The following is a 17,325-nucleotide window of genomic DNA, read 5'->3' on the forward strand; positions in this document are numbered from 1 at the left end:
TATATGTATACTTTTATAAAAGTATTTTTCAAGACAAATATATTCATATAGCTTTCATATTTCCAAATTCAACAACTTAAAAGTTATTTATAATTTATATTCTCAATATTTGACCCAAACCTTATCCAAAACTTCTTTCTTTATGGGTATGGAAGGAGTATGTGTTACTGATAGATTAATTAGATTTGCAAATAGTTTTATATTTAGCTTATGTTTAGTTCTTCTAATTAGTTTCCGAAATCCATAGCCCCTTGATCTTTTTTTAGTTCAGTTTAGCTCTCATGGCCTTTCATTAACAAACGTAAACTCGAGAAAATCGCGAACTGCAAGATTATTTATAAATTCCGGGAGGGGATCATCTCACACTAAAAATTGACATGGGTCCTAACTTAAAGCTATCTTAGCAATCTCACCCGTAGGACTATCTGATTCTATTTTCTTGGCTGCCGGTCCACTAAAAAATGCCTTAGTTTGTAGTCCCTGTAAAAAAGCTCTAATAATAATAATATAGTACTTCCTCAACTTTAAACTATATAAGACTTTTTGGCTTTTCTACTACAATATATATATTAATATGCATATAGATATACCATATTGTAGATCTCACTAAGAACTAAAACTTTATAGTTGATGGTTGTTTTATTTGAAACCATTTACGGCCCATACATTCTGTTTAAAATTCTTATATTTCAAAATTTAAAATTTTCAAATCATTCAAATTAACACAAATGAAGAAATTATCAAAACTAATGTTATACCAATTTCATATTCTTCTAAATTGAAAAAAAAAATTTATGGATTATAGCGACTTATCTATCAAAAACACATACATGATCAAAACTACCTTTGACACCGAAACTAATATCTTCCTTATTTCATAACCATTCATGCTTTCCTTATTTGACACCACAAATAAACATACATGATTTATTTGTTTGACAACATAGTTCTAACATAGAGAGGTGCGTAGGAGAGTTATTTTGGTGGCCGCTTAAGTGAAGGAAATGGATGACGGTGCCCAATAGAGAAGCAATTTTTCAACTCGGTGCTAGATATGCTAGATAATAAACTTCCATGTCAGGAGTGCCTTAGAAGGAAGATTGGTTTTTTATGCTAAATAGATAATTCTTAACTTTTATTATAGTTGCAAAGCAAGATAAAGAAGTTTGATCAATTGGAATCCCAAGAATATATTGTATTTGGAACATTGTTACTAGGATCGGCCGAAATATTGAACCGCATAAAGTTTTAATTCACGGTTTGATTGGCCTAACCAATTGAACTACTAACTCAATAAGATTCAAATATAATAAGTCGTGCAATGGAAAACACAACATGATACAAATCATAAATCAGAGGCCAAGGTTTGAATCTTTGTGCTACATATTTTTAAACTAATTTTTCTTGGTTTTCCTCTTGTTCTCTCCTTCACATTCGCAATAATGCTAGTCGCTCGGTTTGTTTTGGTTCAAATCCTGGTTTTAGGTCCAATTCGGTCCTAATAATTATGATTTGGAAGTGGAGGACTTGCATCCTTGGTCCATAATATCTCGTTTTATCTTAAAATCAAGTTTTTTTTCTATCCTTTCTTTTGTAGTTCCTTGTCCTATTTCAGTGGTGAACCAGGTCCGAGCTTCCACCCCAAGCATGGTGTGAGGCAAGGTTGTCCTCTCTCTCTCTCCTTATCTCTTCATCCTTGGTGTTAATGAACTTGCAATCTACCTTCAGCATAACTCTACTAGTCATAACATCCAAGGTATCACACTTGGCCCTAATTGTCCCTGTATTCATGCCCTCATCATTTGCGGTCAAGCCAACACTGATGAGGCCTCCAATATTAATGCCACCCTTCTTAACTTTTGTGTTGCCTCGGGTCAGACCCCTAACATGAGCAAGTCCTCTATCATTTTCAACAGAAATGTTGATAGCCAGAGCAAAAAAGATGTTAAGGCCATTTTTCCCGTTAATGATCTTTATCCTAATACCATTTATTTGGGTCACCCTTTGATTTTTAATCATTCTGACCGCACAAAGGCTTGTAGTTTCATTCTAAATAAGTTGAGAGCAAAGCTTTCCAAACTTAAAGCCAACAAGTTGAATCATGTTGGTAGGCTTACCTATATTAATTCTATTTTGGCTTACATCCCTATTTACTATATGACTACCATTCTATTTTATAAAAGCATTATCTCCAAAATCACATATATTATTAGAAAATTCTAGTGGTCTAGCATTGAATGAGTCCTCAGGTTTCCACTTTAGAACTTAGAAGGACAATGCAGGCCGAATAGAGAGCGAGGATTTACGAGATCTCTTCACGGTCAACAAAAGTCTCCTACTAAATACGACCTAGAAAATCGTCATAGGTAAAAATCAGTTGCTCTCCGACATTCTTAAGGCTAAATACTACCCCAATACCAGTTTTTGGTTGGCAGGATCACATACCACTAAATTTGCTTTATGGGTTTCCATTTCTAGCATTAAAAACATCCTCGTTAATAGCTGCATAATTCAGGTCCATAGAGATAATTCTAGCATCTGGTCCACTTCCGGTGTGATATTTGGCATGAAATCTACAACAATCTAAACCTACCTGTTAATGTTAACAATCTCCCAAGCCCCATCTTTGATCTTTGGGACACTCATAACTCAGCTTGGAATAATGATATTATCAATTTGGTCTTTGATATACAAGCTGCTACTTCAATAAATAAGATCAAAAAAATGATAAAATTATTTGGATACCTGCAAATAATGGTGAATGCTCTACTAAGAACTTCTCCAAGTACCTTAAAAATCAGTTGCAGGTTCAACTTCCCTCCCAAGGAGCCAGAAGCATCACGCAAGAGGCCAAGAACATTTTAAACCATGTTTGGAAGTGTAAGAATATCTCCCCAGTTATCAAAACCTTCTTTTGGAGATTAGTCAGCAGGGCCATTGCTTCGCGTGAATGGGCAGGAACTCTCACTGACAAGATTGACAAAACTTGAGCCCTCTACGGGGCAGTTGAGAATGATGCTCACCTATTTTTTTTATTGTGAATTTTCTAGGACAGTCTGGTTCTCTGCCAAAACCCCACTTCTTTCTTCTCTTCTCCTGCAGGAACATGATGGAGTGCAACAATCTTTGGCGCAAATCATAACTCGTGGAGGAAACTTTAACGCAGGTAGTTACCTACTTATAGTTCATCTAGAAAGCTAGGATAGAAATGATCTTCGCTTTTGGAAACGTAATTGGCCTATTTTGCAGGTTCATTCGGCGATCCTGGCACATATTCAGACGATCACTAAAATGCTCTTAAAAGAGTAAAAACAAACTTTGCAGGTACCGAAGCCTCCTGAAAGGACACGACTAGAGACCCCCACTAAACACATCTCCAGTGGGTCACAAAATTATAGGTTGGACATGTCTAGCAACCAAACTCTTTGCAGGTTTCTAGAAGCACTAAGTGGTGCAAGGTGTTACACAGATGCATCTACTACTTCAGATATGCTGAACCGCAATTCAAGGAGAGTAGGGCTAGGAATCTTTATTCTAAATCCAAGGAACAACTCCCACTACTACATCAAGCTACAATTTGGCAAAATCACCTTTGTCGTCATGGCGGAGGCAGTTGCCCTTGCTTTTGCAGCAGCAATTTCATCTGCGCTCCAAATTGATGAAATCCCATTCCTCACCGACTGCCAGCTCCTGGTTAACTTCTTCAATGGTGCAGACCTCAAAAGTCCACCTTACTGGGAAGCCAAACCTTTCACTCAGAGTTTCCTAAACTCTGTAGCCAGCAGAAGAGCCTGAGTACTCAAGATTCATAGAAGCAGAAATGTCACGACCCACTCTTTAGCAAACCAAGCATTAGGACATTTTAGGATTGATTGTAGTCCATGAGACATGTACCAATAACAATCACGAAAGCAACCGCCCCCTCCGCTTGGCATTGCAAAATGTATCCTAGGAGACGATCTCCTTTCTTGCAGCTTCCTGTTGCTAATAATAAAGATTGCCTCTTGTCAGAAAAAGGTAAATAAGAATTTTAATACCCAACTTGAAAGAAGAAAGTTATACCCTTTGAATTTCCACTAAAATATATTAGAAATTAGAATAGATGACATAAGTTACACTTTTCGTCGTAACATATGGACATATCTGCTAATATAAATAAATGATTGAGACATAATAATAAGATAAGGGAGCCATTGAACTAGGACTTGCCATTTTTTTAAAAAAATAGCAAAAATATCAATTTATTATTTCAATTATATCGTCCTACTACTTATAAATCATAGTAGGTCACTATTGAGTTGAATAAATAAATATTCATCATCATTATATCAGGCGAAATCAAAGGGAAACATGTGATATGAAATCAAATTTAGAATGCAAGAGAGAAATCACAAGAGGAAAGAACCAAGTGATAGCTTAAGTGTGCAAGTGTTAGAAAAATTTGCTCGCTAAAAATGGAACCTTAGTAAAGCTGATTGCTGACCAAAGAATAGAAAACACATTAACCTCTTGTTTGGATGATTATTACGACGAGGACCCTAATGACACTCAAATCATGCGGTTAGCCTCCTCACCTTCCTTAATCCTTCCTTCCTTCCTTCCTGGGTTTTCTTCCTGTCCGCGTCAAGGTCGCCGCCGCTCGCCATCACCAGCTCCCCTGATCCCCTCCTTCCCATCCACCCTTGCGATCCTGGCCGCTGGTCCTTCCTCCCTTTCTCCCTATCCCACACGCCGACCGGGGCGCCGCGCCGTCGACTTCTTCCCTCTCGCCCTTTCCTCGCGGCGGCGGCGCCACCACCGAGCCGGCTGCAATTCGCCGTGGCGCGCCTGACTCGCGGGGACGCAGTCACACGCCTTGCTCGAAGAGGGGAGACCCCCTCTCACTCACGCGAAGGTTCCCGGACATCCCGGCTAAGAACCTGGTCGGTCATCGCTGCTGCTGGAGCTGCTCATGTTGGATCCGAGATCCGAAATCTATCCCACCATAGAGTATCGCCCTATCCAGCCCTCCGACCTAGAAGCTCTTGAGAAGATTCATCTTGCTCTCTTTCCAATAAGGTAGCTACTGGAAACGGATGCTACTTTTTTTTCTAGCTTGTTACTCGCTTTACCGTTATATAATGCATCGCTTACTTACTCTTACAGTCTTACCGTTCATTCGATGCTATAATTCTTCTTCATTTTGTTCAGGTACGAGAGAGAGTTCTTCTTGAACGTTGTCAGCGGCAATGGGATTGTTTCCTGGGGCGCTGTGGACACCAGCAGATCAGATGACCGCAGGGATGAGATAATAGGTTTTGTAACCACGAGGATGATTGCGGCAAAAGATAGCGAGGTATTACCAATTACCATACAAGAGGTCCTGATTATGGTATATCTAAATGGTCAGCTTGATGGAGCTAATGGTTTCGATATGCAGATTGAGGACCTGTTCAGGTATAACAGTTCACGCAAAGATCTAACACTTCTGTATATATTGACGCTGGGTGTGGTGGATAGGTACAGAAACCTTGGGATAGGTTAGTTGCATTATATTGTTGTCTTACTTTTAAGGTTTGCCTTGTGAATTGATGTGGTTGATCCTTCTGATAATTCTAACTTGCAGCATCATCACTGGTCCGAGAAGTGGTTAAATATGCAGCAAGCATATCAAATTGCAGAGGTGTTTATTTACATGTCATTTCATACAACCAGCCTGCTATCAGCTTCTATAAGAAGATGCTATTTAAGCTAGTCAGAAGGCTTCCAATGTTTTACTACATAAGAGGACAACATTATGACTCATACTTGTTTGTGTACTATGTGAACGGTGGTCGTTCGCCTTGCTCACCTCTGTAAGTATTTCCTTTTGGCTTGTCCGAGGATCATACAGTTCCATATTCAGTAATTGTCCAATGTTTCAGGATAATATGTGAACTCACCCACATATTTTCTGCAGTCAATTGCTTGAACCCTCTAGTGTGCTTGATTTTCTAGTTAGGTTTAGGACCGTTAATGTTTTGATCTGATCTTGGCAATCATCTACAAACCCGAACCTGCCATATGGATGTTCACCTCTTCTAAGGATTTGTCTTTGTGAGATCAAATGTATTAGGCCCTTCTGTTTGACATGTTGCCCATGCTTCATATATATACTCTCTGTCCCAAAATAAATCAACTTCTAAAGTTGTCCTAAGTCAAACATTAGGTTTGAGTGAATTTATTAAAAGGAGCACTAGTGTTTATGGCACCAAATTTGTATTATTAGATACATCATGAAATATATTTTCATAATATACTTGTTTGATGTCATACATGTTAGTGTTCTTTTCTATAAAGTTGGTCAAACTTAAAATAGTTTGACTCAGGACAGCTCTATAAGTTGATTTATTTCAGGATGGAGGGAGTATTAGGTCCTTTCATTTCTCAGTTGCATTTCTAGCTTACTCTGCACATTTTTTCTGAAAGGGGCTACTGTAATGCTGAATTTAGAAGGACTCAACTTTTGATCGTGTAGACAAATGAAATTCATCAATCTCTTTGCCCATAGAAAGCTAAATCTAATCTGTATAGCACAAATATATAAATCTTGAACCCTGATGTATCAATCAAGTTCCAACCTATAAGCTAAGGAAGCCTTCTTTGCTTATATTGTCGATGATTACCTCCTTATGCATCATTTGCGGTCTTGGGTGTGCCTTTATTTATTGAAAGGGCAAGCAGTCTTGGACTCTTGGTAACCTTCCGTTAGTACTTCCACTAAATCATCTTAAATGGACAACAAGAGCATGAACTAGGTTTCAATAAAGTGTTACATGACATGCAGGATTACAGCTCAAACTATTTTACTATGATGTTAATACAAATGCCAAGATGCTTCCAGTTCCCTCTCAAATTGTAGCAAGTTATGCCTTATAATACGATAATTGTGCTCAGCTCCCTTTCAAAAGAATAATTGTGCTTACCGACTGTTGTCTGTTGTGAACTGACAACACTGTGCGGTACTTGATTGCTCAAAGAGGCATCACACCATCACCTTTGATGTCACGGTGTGAGCATAACGTACTTAAGTTCTCATCATTCAGACTGGGGATAACTAATTGTTCATAAAACAAATTCATCAGCTGGCAGGTATTTATCAAAAATACTTATGAGAAAGATCAAGTAAGGCTTCATTAGGTGTGCAGCAATTCTCTTTGATGTTGTGTGTTTTAGGCTTGCAAAGTTTTGTTGTCTGGACATGAATTACTAATTTACAGGTTCACTTCATGAAAGAAGAACATTGATTTGAGCAACTTCAATGAAGAACATTGATTTGAGCAACTTCAATAATCTCTTTATATCCTTTGCTATTGGTAGAAAGAGATTTTTGTTGAAAAATGCCCTCCAACAGCTTTTAAGAGCAACTCTGAGAGACTCTCTATATCCTTCCTAATTGCTAGTAATAGAGATTTTGGTAGAAAAAGCAGCCTCCAATAGCTTCTTCAGTTGGCTATCCAAATATAGCCATCCTCTATTCTGGATTTCTCACTAGCCAAAGATAGTGAGAATAACTATCTGGAGTATACAGAAAATATAGAAAAACTGTTGGAGAGTGAGAAGATACAGAAAGCATTTTTGTGCAAATGGCGCTCTTAATGATGATTTAGAGAGAGAATATTAGAAAAACTCTTGGAGGTGCTCTAATTAGATATTCAACTATTGCCATCCTCTATTCCCTCACAAGATATAGAGAAGCTGTTGGAGGGTGGATAGATATAGAACAATTTTTATTCAAATGGCTCTCCAAATGTGGACTTAGAGGGTGAGTTTAAGAGCAACTCTAAGAGACTCTCCATATCCTTCCTAATTGCTAGGAATAGAGATTTTGGTGAAAAAATACCCTCCAACAGCTTCTTTATTTGGTTATCCAAATATAGCCATCTTGTCAGATTTGTCGCTAGCCAAAGATAGAAAACGGGAATGACTCTCTAGAGTGCAAATAAGATATAAAAAACTGTTGGATAGCGAAAAGATATAGAAAGCAATTTTTATGCAAATGGCTCTCTAAATGATGATTTAAAGAGTGGGAGCATCTCCAAGAGACCCTTTATATCTTTCCTAATTTACAGGAATAGAGATTTTGGTGCAAAAAAACCCCCTCCAACAGCCTCTTCAATTGTATATCCAAATATAGATATCCTCTATTCCGGATTTCTCGTTAGTCAAAGATAGAGAGTGAGGACTGCGCACAAGATATAGAAAAAGCTGTTGGGGAATACAAAGATACAAAAAAGGATTTTTACTCAGATGACTCTTGAATGATGATTTAGAGAGTAGATTTTTAGAAAGGCTCTTGGAGATGCTCAATCTCCTACTTTACTTGCCATCTGGTTTAGTAACACCAACTGTATACGACTTGCCATAATAGACATTCTAGAATTTGTGATCGGAACGGCTAAGCTCTAAATCTAGATCCAAATGGTATGAATTTATATTTCTAGGTTCCATTATTGTGAAACCATCTCATGTTCCTAGGAAGATTATTGTGGTGTTAAATGATAATGCTGCGAGTAACACATGGCAATCTTGTGCAGGGAGATTGTAACTTCATTTGTTGTTGACTTCAGGGCTTTCGTGAAGATGCTGGTTGCCAAGTTCTGGAACAAGGAGGACCATTGCAATCCGAGATGGGCCAGATGTCAGGAATCCAACATCCTCTTGGCAACACAAAGTAATAAACGGATGATCAGCGGTGATAATACCAGATGTCATGTCTAATTTTAGTTGTGATGACATTTTCTCGTGTTTTTCTTTTCCTCTGGGAGTTTATTGAAACAATCGCTGCTGTTGTACACTTCTGGTACGGGTACATAAGTTCTCAAATAGTTAGTCACATTCATTGTAAAGAAGAGGGGAAAAGGAGAAATTAAACTGCAACCAGCTTCTGGTAACGTTGGGGGTACTATTGTTGAATGAACTGAAGCGAATTATTTTGGCTTGTACAAAGGCAGCAGCACGTGTTATAACTACTAGGGCCTTGTTTAGTTGTGAAAACTTTTTTTGGATTTCGCTATTGTAGCACTTTTGTTTGTATTTGACAAATATTGTTCTATTATGTAGTAACTAAGTTTTAAAAAATCGTCTCACGGTTTATAGGTAAATTGTGTAATTAGTTATTTTTTCATCTATATTTAGTGCTTCGTGTATGTGCCATAAGATTTGATGTGACAGGGAAATTTAAAACCTTTTTGGATTTTGGTGGGAACCAAACAAGGCCTAGGTGGAGCTATCAGTTATGGCATAGTGTTTTTTCTCGTTTGACTTTCAGCCAAAATTGAGGGGCTGTTTAGTTGGTGATTTTTTTTTTGTTTTGGCTACTGTAACCTTTTTTATTGTATTTGACAATTATTGTCTAATTATAGACTAATTCGCTTAAAAGATTCATCTCACAAATTATAGGTGAACTATGTAAATAGTTATTTTTTTATCTATATTTAATGCTCTATGTATGTGTTGCAAGATTCGATTTGACAGAAAATTTTGAAAACTTTGTAAAAAATTTTAGGAACTAAACAGGCGCTGAAGAAAAATATCTATAACCTGTTGAACTGGACATTGCGTCCAAAGATTCGATGAGACAGCCGTTAAAAAATTTGGAAACTAAACAGAGTCTTGTTTAAATTTAAAGTTTCACTTATCAAGAAACAAGAATTTTATTTTCTTGGGACGGATAAATTGAAAGATACGAATGTTACCCCGGCCCCTTGAGGCCGAATGCCGAAGTAGAAGTACCGTAGTAGTAGCAGCAGCGGACCAGCAGTAGTAATAGAGAGAAATCCAAGTGTAACTCTGTATATAAGAGCAACTCCAACAGATATGCTATCTATGTTATCTATGTTATTTTTATATTTTCAAAGCAAAAATTAAAGTCCAACATGTGTGCTATCTAGTTTGCTAAAATAACAAGTTTGTTATTCCTAAACTTTCGCTTATCATATATATAGCATGTCGTCCTCACTAGGTATCCTATACAAAGGTTGTTGTGGAATTCTATGCTTTGAGTGCGTTTTTTATTTTATACAATAGTTAAATCTTGTAGTTTAGAATATAATTTTATAGTCTTTCGAAGATGCTATAATAACCACCCAAAGTTGCATATATTGGCGATCCGTCTGGTACGGCCAAACCAAACCCAAAACCTTGGAAACCGACGCGGCCAGCCGAAATTCGGCTGCTCAACTGACCGCTAGGCGCGGCCGCGATCGTGTGTGCCTGCCATCGTGCACGCGGAACTAAAACCCCGCACGGGGCGCATCACGAAAAAACAGCCGAAAACCTAGCGATTCGTGAAGCGCCGACGCGGCTGCGGCTGCGGCTGCGGAGCACCGTCTGCCATCTATCCGTCGTGCGGCGCGGCTGCGGCGTCTCCTCCCCCCGTCAACCCGTCCGCAACCGCAAGGCAGGCCCTGCCCACAGCATCGCGTTGCGTGCGGTGCCGGGTGCCGCCTCCCAAGCGAACGAATCGCACCGCGGAAAGGGAGTCCCTCCCAGCGGGCTCGCCATAAAGCGCGCAGGGCGCGGGCGGCTTCGTTTCCGCTGCTTGCGCCGTAGTTTTCCAGTTCCGGTTCCGGAAGAGTTGGTTCTCGGATCGAGGCGCGGGGAGCCAGCCATGCGCACCAAGCACCTCATCCCTAACAACGCCGCCGGACTCACCTACGCGGCGCGCGACTACTCCGCCCGCGAGGATTACGGCGGGGGGGGACGGAGCCGGCGGCGGCGGCGGCGGCGGCACCGACCCGTTCGAGGGGTTTCCCGACGCGGTGCTGGGGCTGATCGTGTCCAAGCTGCCCTTCCGGTCCGCGGTCGCGGCGTCGGCCATCTCGCGCCGGTGGCGCGGCGCTGTCGCCGCTGCGCCCGCGCTGGACCTCGACTTCGCCGCGGCGTTCCCCGCCGCGCCGCGCCGCAGGGCGGCGTTCGCGGCCGCCGTCACCGCCGCGCTCGGGCCGTGCTCCGCTCCGCCGCACCCGCTCCACCGCCTCCGCCTCGCGCTCGAGGGCCTCTTCGACCAGGCGTTCGCCGCCTCCGCGGCCGACCACCTCGCCTCGTGGCTCGCCGCGGCGGCGGCGCGCGGCGTCGAGCGGTTAGAGCTCCGCCTCCCGCGCTCTCGCCTCGCCGTCCTCCCGCCCTCCCTCCTGGCCTGCACCAGCCTAACGTCGCTGACACTTCGCCTCGACCACTACGCACTTCCGCTCCCTTCGTTCACCACATTCGCCCGCCTATCCCGCCTCCACCTCGCTTGTGCTTCCCTCAATGCCGACGATGACTTCTTCGGCGACCTCTTCTCGCACTGCGCGGAGCTCCGGTATCTTATCCTTGAACAATGCCGCATCGGTGCTCTCCGCCTTACCGGTCCGTCGCGGCTTTGCTCGCTCGCGATCACGGACTGTTCTTGGACGCAGGAGTCGGCTCTTGCTGTTTTTGAGATGCCGGAGCTGCGCATACTCCACTACTCCGGTGCAATAGCATCTAGGCACATTATTGATGGTGACGTTTCTTTGGACGACGTCCTCCTTGCCATCGAGAAGCCATTGGTCAAGCCCCGGGAGGCTGCTCTCAGAGAGCTTCTCACTTTGGTGGGCAATGCACGAAGACTTGTTCTGTCACCCTGGTGCATTGAGGTATATATCTATCTCAAATTCTCTTTGATAGGTAGAGTGTTTAGTGATCGATGAATCTAATTACCAAACTGAAAAAAAAAAACTCGAAGCAATTTGCACGTCCAGAGGAATGGTCGAAGTTGCAGTTAGACAAGGTAAGGCGGTTGGCATGCATAATTGAAAGGAGGGAAGAAGGTGCATTATCCATTGCACCATTGCTATCAAGTTGCCGAAATGTGGAAGAGCTCTGCGTGTCCGTTGTGGTGAGATGAGCTTCCTTGTTTTGTTAGTTCAGTGCTATGTTATTTCTGCTAGATTGTAATGATAATAAACCGATGATGTTCGTTGCTGCAGCCATCGCAGGGCAAATGGAGGCGGAATAGTGACGATGGAGAATGTCATGGTGTGCTGGGTGGTAAGAGGGTGTCGGTGAAGCATCTAAAGGTTGTTAGGATGAAGTACATTGATGAAAGCAAAAGTGGATTTGAACTGGTAAAGGTCCTGCTCAAGAACGCCCCTGCACTGGAGACGATGACAATTGTTCCTTCCATGGATGGCCTTGAGCAGGCCAAGTTTAGGCGTAGGGTGTTGAAGCTGAGGAAGTCCTCTCAAAATGCTAGCATCCAGTTTCGCGCATCTGAATGATACGATGTTTATGAATTATGAGTAGGTCCATTAGCAAAGCTCAATGTTCCAGTCCAGGAGTAAGAACTGTCCATGAGGGTCTTCCTTTTTCGTCCAGTTACTTTTTAGCCTGTATGTACTCCATTCATTCTAAATTATAAGATGCTTTGGCATTTATAGATGTATTACTTTTACTATGTATCTAGACATGTGTATCTGGATGCATAACAAAAACTATATATATATCTAAAAAAGTCAAAACGTCTAATAATTTGGAATGGAATGAGTGGAATGGAATGAGTGGAATGAATTGAGGTCCTCTTAGATATAGAGCAGTATGATGGTTGAAAGTGGCTTACAACCTCATTTGGCCAGGGCCTGGGATATCGAGCAAGGCCCATTATGAGGACAAGCTAGATAAACAGGTCTCACAAGGTCCCAACCGCAATCAAGGAGGAACCAAGTGTCCTTTGCAATGTACAAGGGTTGTTTAGTTGCCTGCATTAGTCTATATTTAGGTTTATACAATTGCAGTTTGTCCATGTTTAGTTGTGTCTACAGTGCTCAAAACAGGTCCAGGTTTAGGCATATTAGGCAACACAAATTTGCACAAGCCGATAGGGGCACATAAAACTGAACATTCTCACACGCCCTATCTCTGCTAGAAACATGTAAGTTATACTAGAATATTGAACTGACTATATGAAATACAATGAAAGCTATCAAATACAATTTTATCGAACTTTGCTTATAGGTGCAGAACCAACAAACACTTTGCATACACCTAGGTTGATTTGGATCGTCCTGCATAAAGTGTAATTCACATTAAAGTTAATGAAAGCAACCAACAATCACTCAGGAGCAAAAAAAAAAAAAAAAAAAATCCTACTACTGGCAGAACCATCTGTAATATTGAATGAATAAGAAAAATATGGATTAAAGGCCATCCACAAAATGGGGATAAAAAAATTATAAGCATTTCTTATTTTCCTTAGGTTCAGGTCTAACAATAGTAATATTATACTACTAGGAACTCATTTATTTTCAAAATGGTCCATTTATTAAACACAATTTTCTTTTGCCCTGCATCAAGCCAACTACTTAAACTTAGGTGGACTAGTACCAACACAAGAAAGCACCTAGTTGAACTATAATGATATTTTATTTACTAGTCTTGTATATCAGTAGTCAAAATGTTTTGTAATTCTTCGTGAATAGAATGATGCAATAGAATTTTGAATTAGTGTTTTGATCTTTGATTATCTTTAGGGTTTATAGGGTTGATTGTGCACGCGTGTTGTAGGCGTCTATGTTGTAATGTGTAGTTCTTAAAAAAAAAGAATAGTAATAATAGAATTTTGATTCAGCATTTCCATCTTTGGTTATCATGTTCAGTTGGTAAAAAAGTGGCCCCGCGTGGCAATAGCCCATTGTTTCCATGCTGAAAAATAAAAAAGTAAAAAAACTAAAGCCTACTATTACATTATTTTTTTTATCTTGTTTGGATACACTCATATCTATCTCAATCCATATATATTAAGATGGACTAAGATGAAAATTAACTAATTTCTACTCTAATTGAGCTTAATGTATACGAGTATACCAAACAAAGCCTTTGGTGTAGTGTTTTCTCTGCCTTTGTGACCCTGAGTCCGGGAAAAAAAAAATGAACCCCACAGTCATAAGTCCTGACAAACAGAATCGTTGTCATGTAAAGCGTGAGTTCTGAAATCAACTTCCCATTCCCATATAACAGAGAAACATAGTACTAGTTCATAACAACGTGAATGTGGTCGCGTTGATAAGCTATCTTATATTTTGATAAGAAACGGAAAATCGTGATGTTCACGCGAGGCAGTATCATTGTCCTACTACGACAAGTTGTCTTGTGCTCGAGTTAAGCCTTCTGTTTTCTTCTTCCGTTCTCTTCGTCCTGTTGAACAACAGTGCGTGTAGGTGGATGCTGTCGCAACCGAAAAAGCGAAAAAGTTATTGCATTGCCATGAGTTACGACATCACATCACCCTGCAAATTCCTTTAGCAGAACAAACGTTTATCAGAAATTCAGAAGAAACCAAACATCGAGGACATACGAGGTCTATCCCAAAATATTTATCAATTTTGGTTTCCATATCAAAAGTTTAATTTAATTTATAGAAAATACTTATTACAATATTTATATCACCAAATAAGTTTATAAAAAACTAAATTCAAAAATCTTTCTAAGAATACCAATTATGTGCCCTGCATCAAAGTTGTTTCTCGATAAACAAAAATAATATATATTTTGAGGCGGAGTGAGTACATGCCACGTGTGACAATCTGAATATACTGTCTACGTATATATTACCTGGCATCATTGTTTTTGCTGTTTTCATTCTTCCAAACTTGCGTGCTCTTCTCACGAACGGAGCACGTATTTCCAACTTTGCGTACGTGTGTTTCATGTCTGTTTGTTTGCGCTGATATTCAATGCCTCAACTGCTAGCAAGATCAGATAAGACTGTGTACCTTCCCATCTCACTGGCATGCTCCTCATTGCATTTTTTTTGAAAAAAAAAAACAAAACAAATCATCAATTCATATATTGCGTCGCGTATCCTACAGCCATTTCTTGTTGGCGATGGCCCCCTTGTGCCAGCGAAACTCATGTGGAGGACGTTGATGTCTCGATACCCAACTTATGAGCCCGTGTTGCTGCGTTGCCGACTCAGTTCAGATCCTCCACCGTCCGTTTGTTTTTTCCGGCACAAACTGCCGTGGCTTTGCTTTTCCAGTCGTGACTGAACCTGTACCATCCACGTCGAGCTCGAGCCCATGTTGCCGATGGATTGCACTCGAACAACCCGCGCGACTGATCGAGAAGTCGGTGATTTGGACTGAAACCGTCGCCGTCAGTTTCCTAATTGGGTCATGGCGTCTAGTTGAAAGCAATTGTGCCCCAACTGCCCCCATGCCAGCAAAGCGAACACATGCATGCCGTAGAATTAAACCGGAGCAGCAACTGTCGAGAGAGAGAATCCTATCCGGGCAGTTTTGTGGCCGATTTGTCTGACTGCCCTGAGGCCTCCCTCTTTGTTCCCATGCACAAGCCGACTGTGAGAGAAAGCGACCACGTCATGGGAGATTGGGACTTTGGGAGGGAGGAGGAGGACGTCACCGCGCGCTCCAGCCGGGCATTGTTTAGGCTGTGTTTAGTTTCGGAAGGAAAAAATTTCGCGATACTATAACACTTTTGTTTGTTTGTGTTAATTATTGTCTAACCATGTACTAACTAGACTCAAAAAATTCGTCTCGTCAATTTCGACCAAACTGTGCAATTAGTTTTTATTTTCGTCTATATTTAATACTTCATGCATGCGTCTAAAGACTCGATATGACGGAGAATCTTGAAAATTTTTTGGTTTTTTGAGTGGAAGTAAATAAGGCCTTAGTTGACCAAAATCTTTCCTTTATATTTGATAATTATTGTTCGACTATAAACTAACTAGATTTAAAAAATTATCTCGTAAATTACAAATAAATTATACAATTAATTATTTTTAGAAATTTGGTCAAAGTTTAAAAAATTTGACTTAGGACAACTCTAGAAACTGATTCTTTCGTGAACGGATAGAGTAACTAATTATACAGTTTACATATAATTTACGAGATGAATCTTTTGAGCTTAGTTAGAGCATCTCCAACCATTATGCATTTGAAGTTATGTATTTTAGGCAAATTACAAATCCCCAAATGAAAATGGCAAGGCTAAAATCGGGTGATCTCCAACCGTTATGCAAAATGCCAAGTCCATCATCTTTTTTTTTCCCGGAAATTTTGTTTCGCGGCACTCCTTCCTGCGCGGCCAATCGATCCCGCGCCAAACAGCCCGCCGTCGTCTCCCGTTCACCAATTCCCGTGCCAAACAGCCGCGCAGTACCGATCGTGAGCTGCGCAGTTCGTCGTTCCCGTTGGCAGTACCGATCTCCCGTTCCGTTAGTTCCTGTTCACCGTACCAGTTCGTCGCCTGTTGGCCATCAGTTCGTCGTCGTACAGGTTCGCCCCTTGGCTCCGGTACCGATCTCCATCAAGTCTTGTTCCCCATCAGTTTCCGGTCGCCGCCATCAGTTCGTCGTCAAGGCAGGTCGCCGCCATCAGTCAAGCTGTTGCAGCTCGCGAGCAGCAGAATTTCGTGAAGCCAACATGGGATCGAGGGTACCGGAGAATGGATCTAGCCGTATTGCATAGCGCATCGCCAAGGTTTGAACTTCGTAGCCGAATATCTTGATCCAATTCATGTGGTCTTTGTTCGATGTACTGAGCTGCGAAGCTGGCGAAGGAGGACGCGCGATGCTTCTCCTATCGTGCAAAGTGGTGGCGGCGCGAAGGGAAACCGCGCGAAAGGAAGAAAAAAGCCCGCGAGATGGAACCGAGAATCCCGTGATCTCTATTTGCATAGCCGGACTCCTTTGGCATATATGCCAAGTTTCCCCCTCCAAATGCATAGCTATGTAAAATGCAAAGTCCAAATGCATAACGATTGGAGAGGTTTTTTTAGGAGTTTTATGCATTTTGGTAAATGGCAAGTCCATTTGCATAATGGTTGGAGTTGCTCTTAGTCTATATTAAACAATATTTATCAAATACAAACAAAAGTGTTAAAATGTTCATTTTATTTGTTCTCTTTTCTCCCTTCTCTCCTCCACGTCAGCATCCAGCCCACTTCAGCCCCTTATTTTATCTGCAGGCGCAAAGCGTGTTTGGACAAGAGAAAGCAAGCGGTTCCACGGCTTTCCGCGGCAAAGCAATACCAACGGAGACAGGCGTACCCGGAACCGGCAACTTGCGCGTAGTACTCGTACGCCCCAACCATGGGCCTTGTTTATTTTCCAGAAAATTTTGCAAAATATTTCACATTCCTCGTCACATCGAATTTTTAGACGTATGCATGGAGTATTAAATATAGACGAAAATAAAAACTAATTGCACAGTTTGGTCGAAATTGACCAGACGAATCTTTTGAGTCTAGTTAGTACATGATTGGACAATATTTGTCAAATACAAACGAAAATGCTACAGTGTCAATTTCCCAAAATTTTTC

At 41.0% G+C, this 17,325-nt stretch overlaps 1 protein-coding gene and 1 pseudogene across 3 annotated transcripts; both read left to right on the top strand.

The window, feature by feature from the left end:
* On the top strand, positions 4,564-9,099 carry LOC110434926 (histone acetyltransferase MCC1). Of its 3 annotated transcripts, none has more exons than XM_021459937.1 (5): positions 4,569-5,058; positions 5,191-5,335; positions 5,420-5,519; positions 5,606-5,834; positions 8,556-9,099. In XM_021459937.1, the coding sequence occupies exons 1-5, from the start codon at positions 4,952-4,954 to the stop codon at positions 8,737-8,739; spliced, it is 765 nt and encodes a 254-aa protein (XP_021315612.1). In that variant the 5' UTR covers positions 4,569-4,951; the 3' UTR covers positions 8,740-9,099. The 3 variants fall into 3 exon arrangements, with proteins under 3 accessions (XP_021315611.1, XP_021315612.1, XP_021315613.1); XM_021459938.1 differs by having other exon boundaries at positions 8,589-9,099; XM_021459936.1 differs by having other exon boundaries at positions 4,564-5,058; positions 5,191-5,519; positions 8,589-9,099.
* LOC8073182 lies at positions 10,416-12,443 on the top strand (annotated as a pseudogene).

Source organism: Sorghum bicolor, chromosome 4 (genome assembly GCF_000003195.3).
Source record: "Sorghum bicolor cultivar BTx623 chromosome 4, Sorghum_bicolor_NCBIv3, whole genome shotgun sequence".
Lineage (NCBI taxonomy): Eukaryota > Viridiplantae > Streptophyta > Magnoliopsida > Poales > Poaceae > Sorghum > Sorghum bicolor.

Coding starts and splice junctions, on each gene's coding strand:
- LOC110434926 (XM_021459936.1), top strand. CDS start 4,952: ATGTTGGATCCGAGATCCGAAATCTATCCCACCATAGAGTATCGCCCT. Junction 5,059..5,190: donor CTTGCTCTCTTTCCAATAAG/GTAGCTACTGGA, acceptor CATTTTGTTCAG/GTACGAGAGAGAGTTCTTCT. Junction 5,835..8,588: donor CGTTCGCCTTGCTCACCTCT/GTAAGTATTTCC, acceptor TGTTGACTTCAG/GGCTTTCGTGAAGATGCTGG.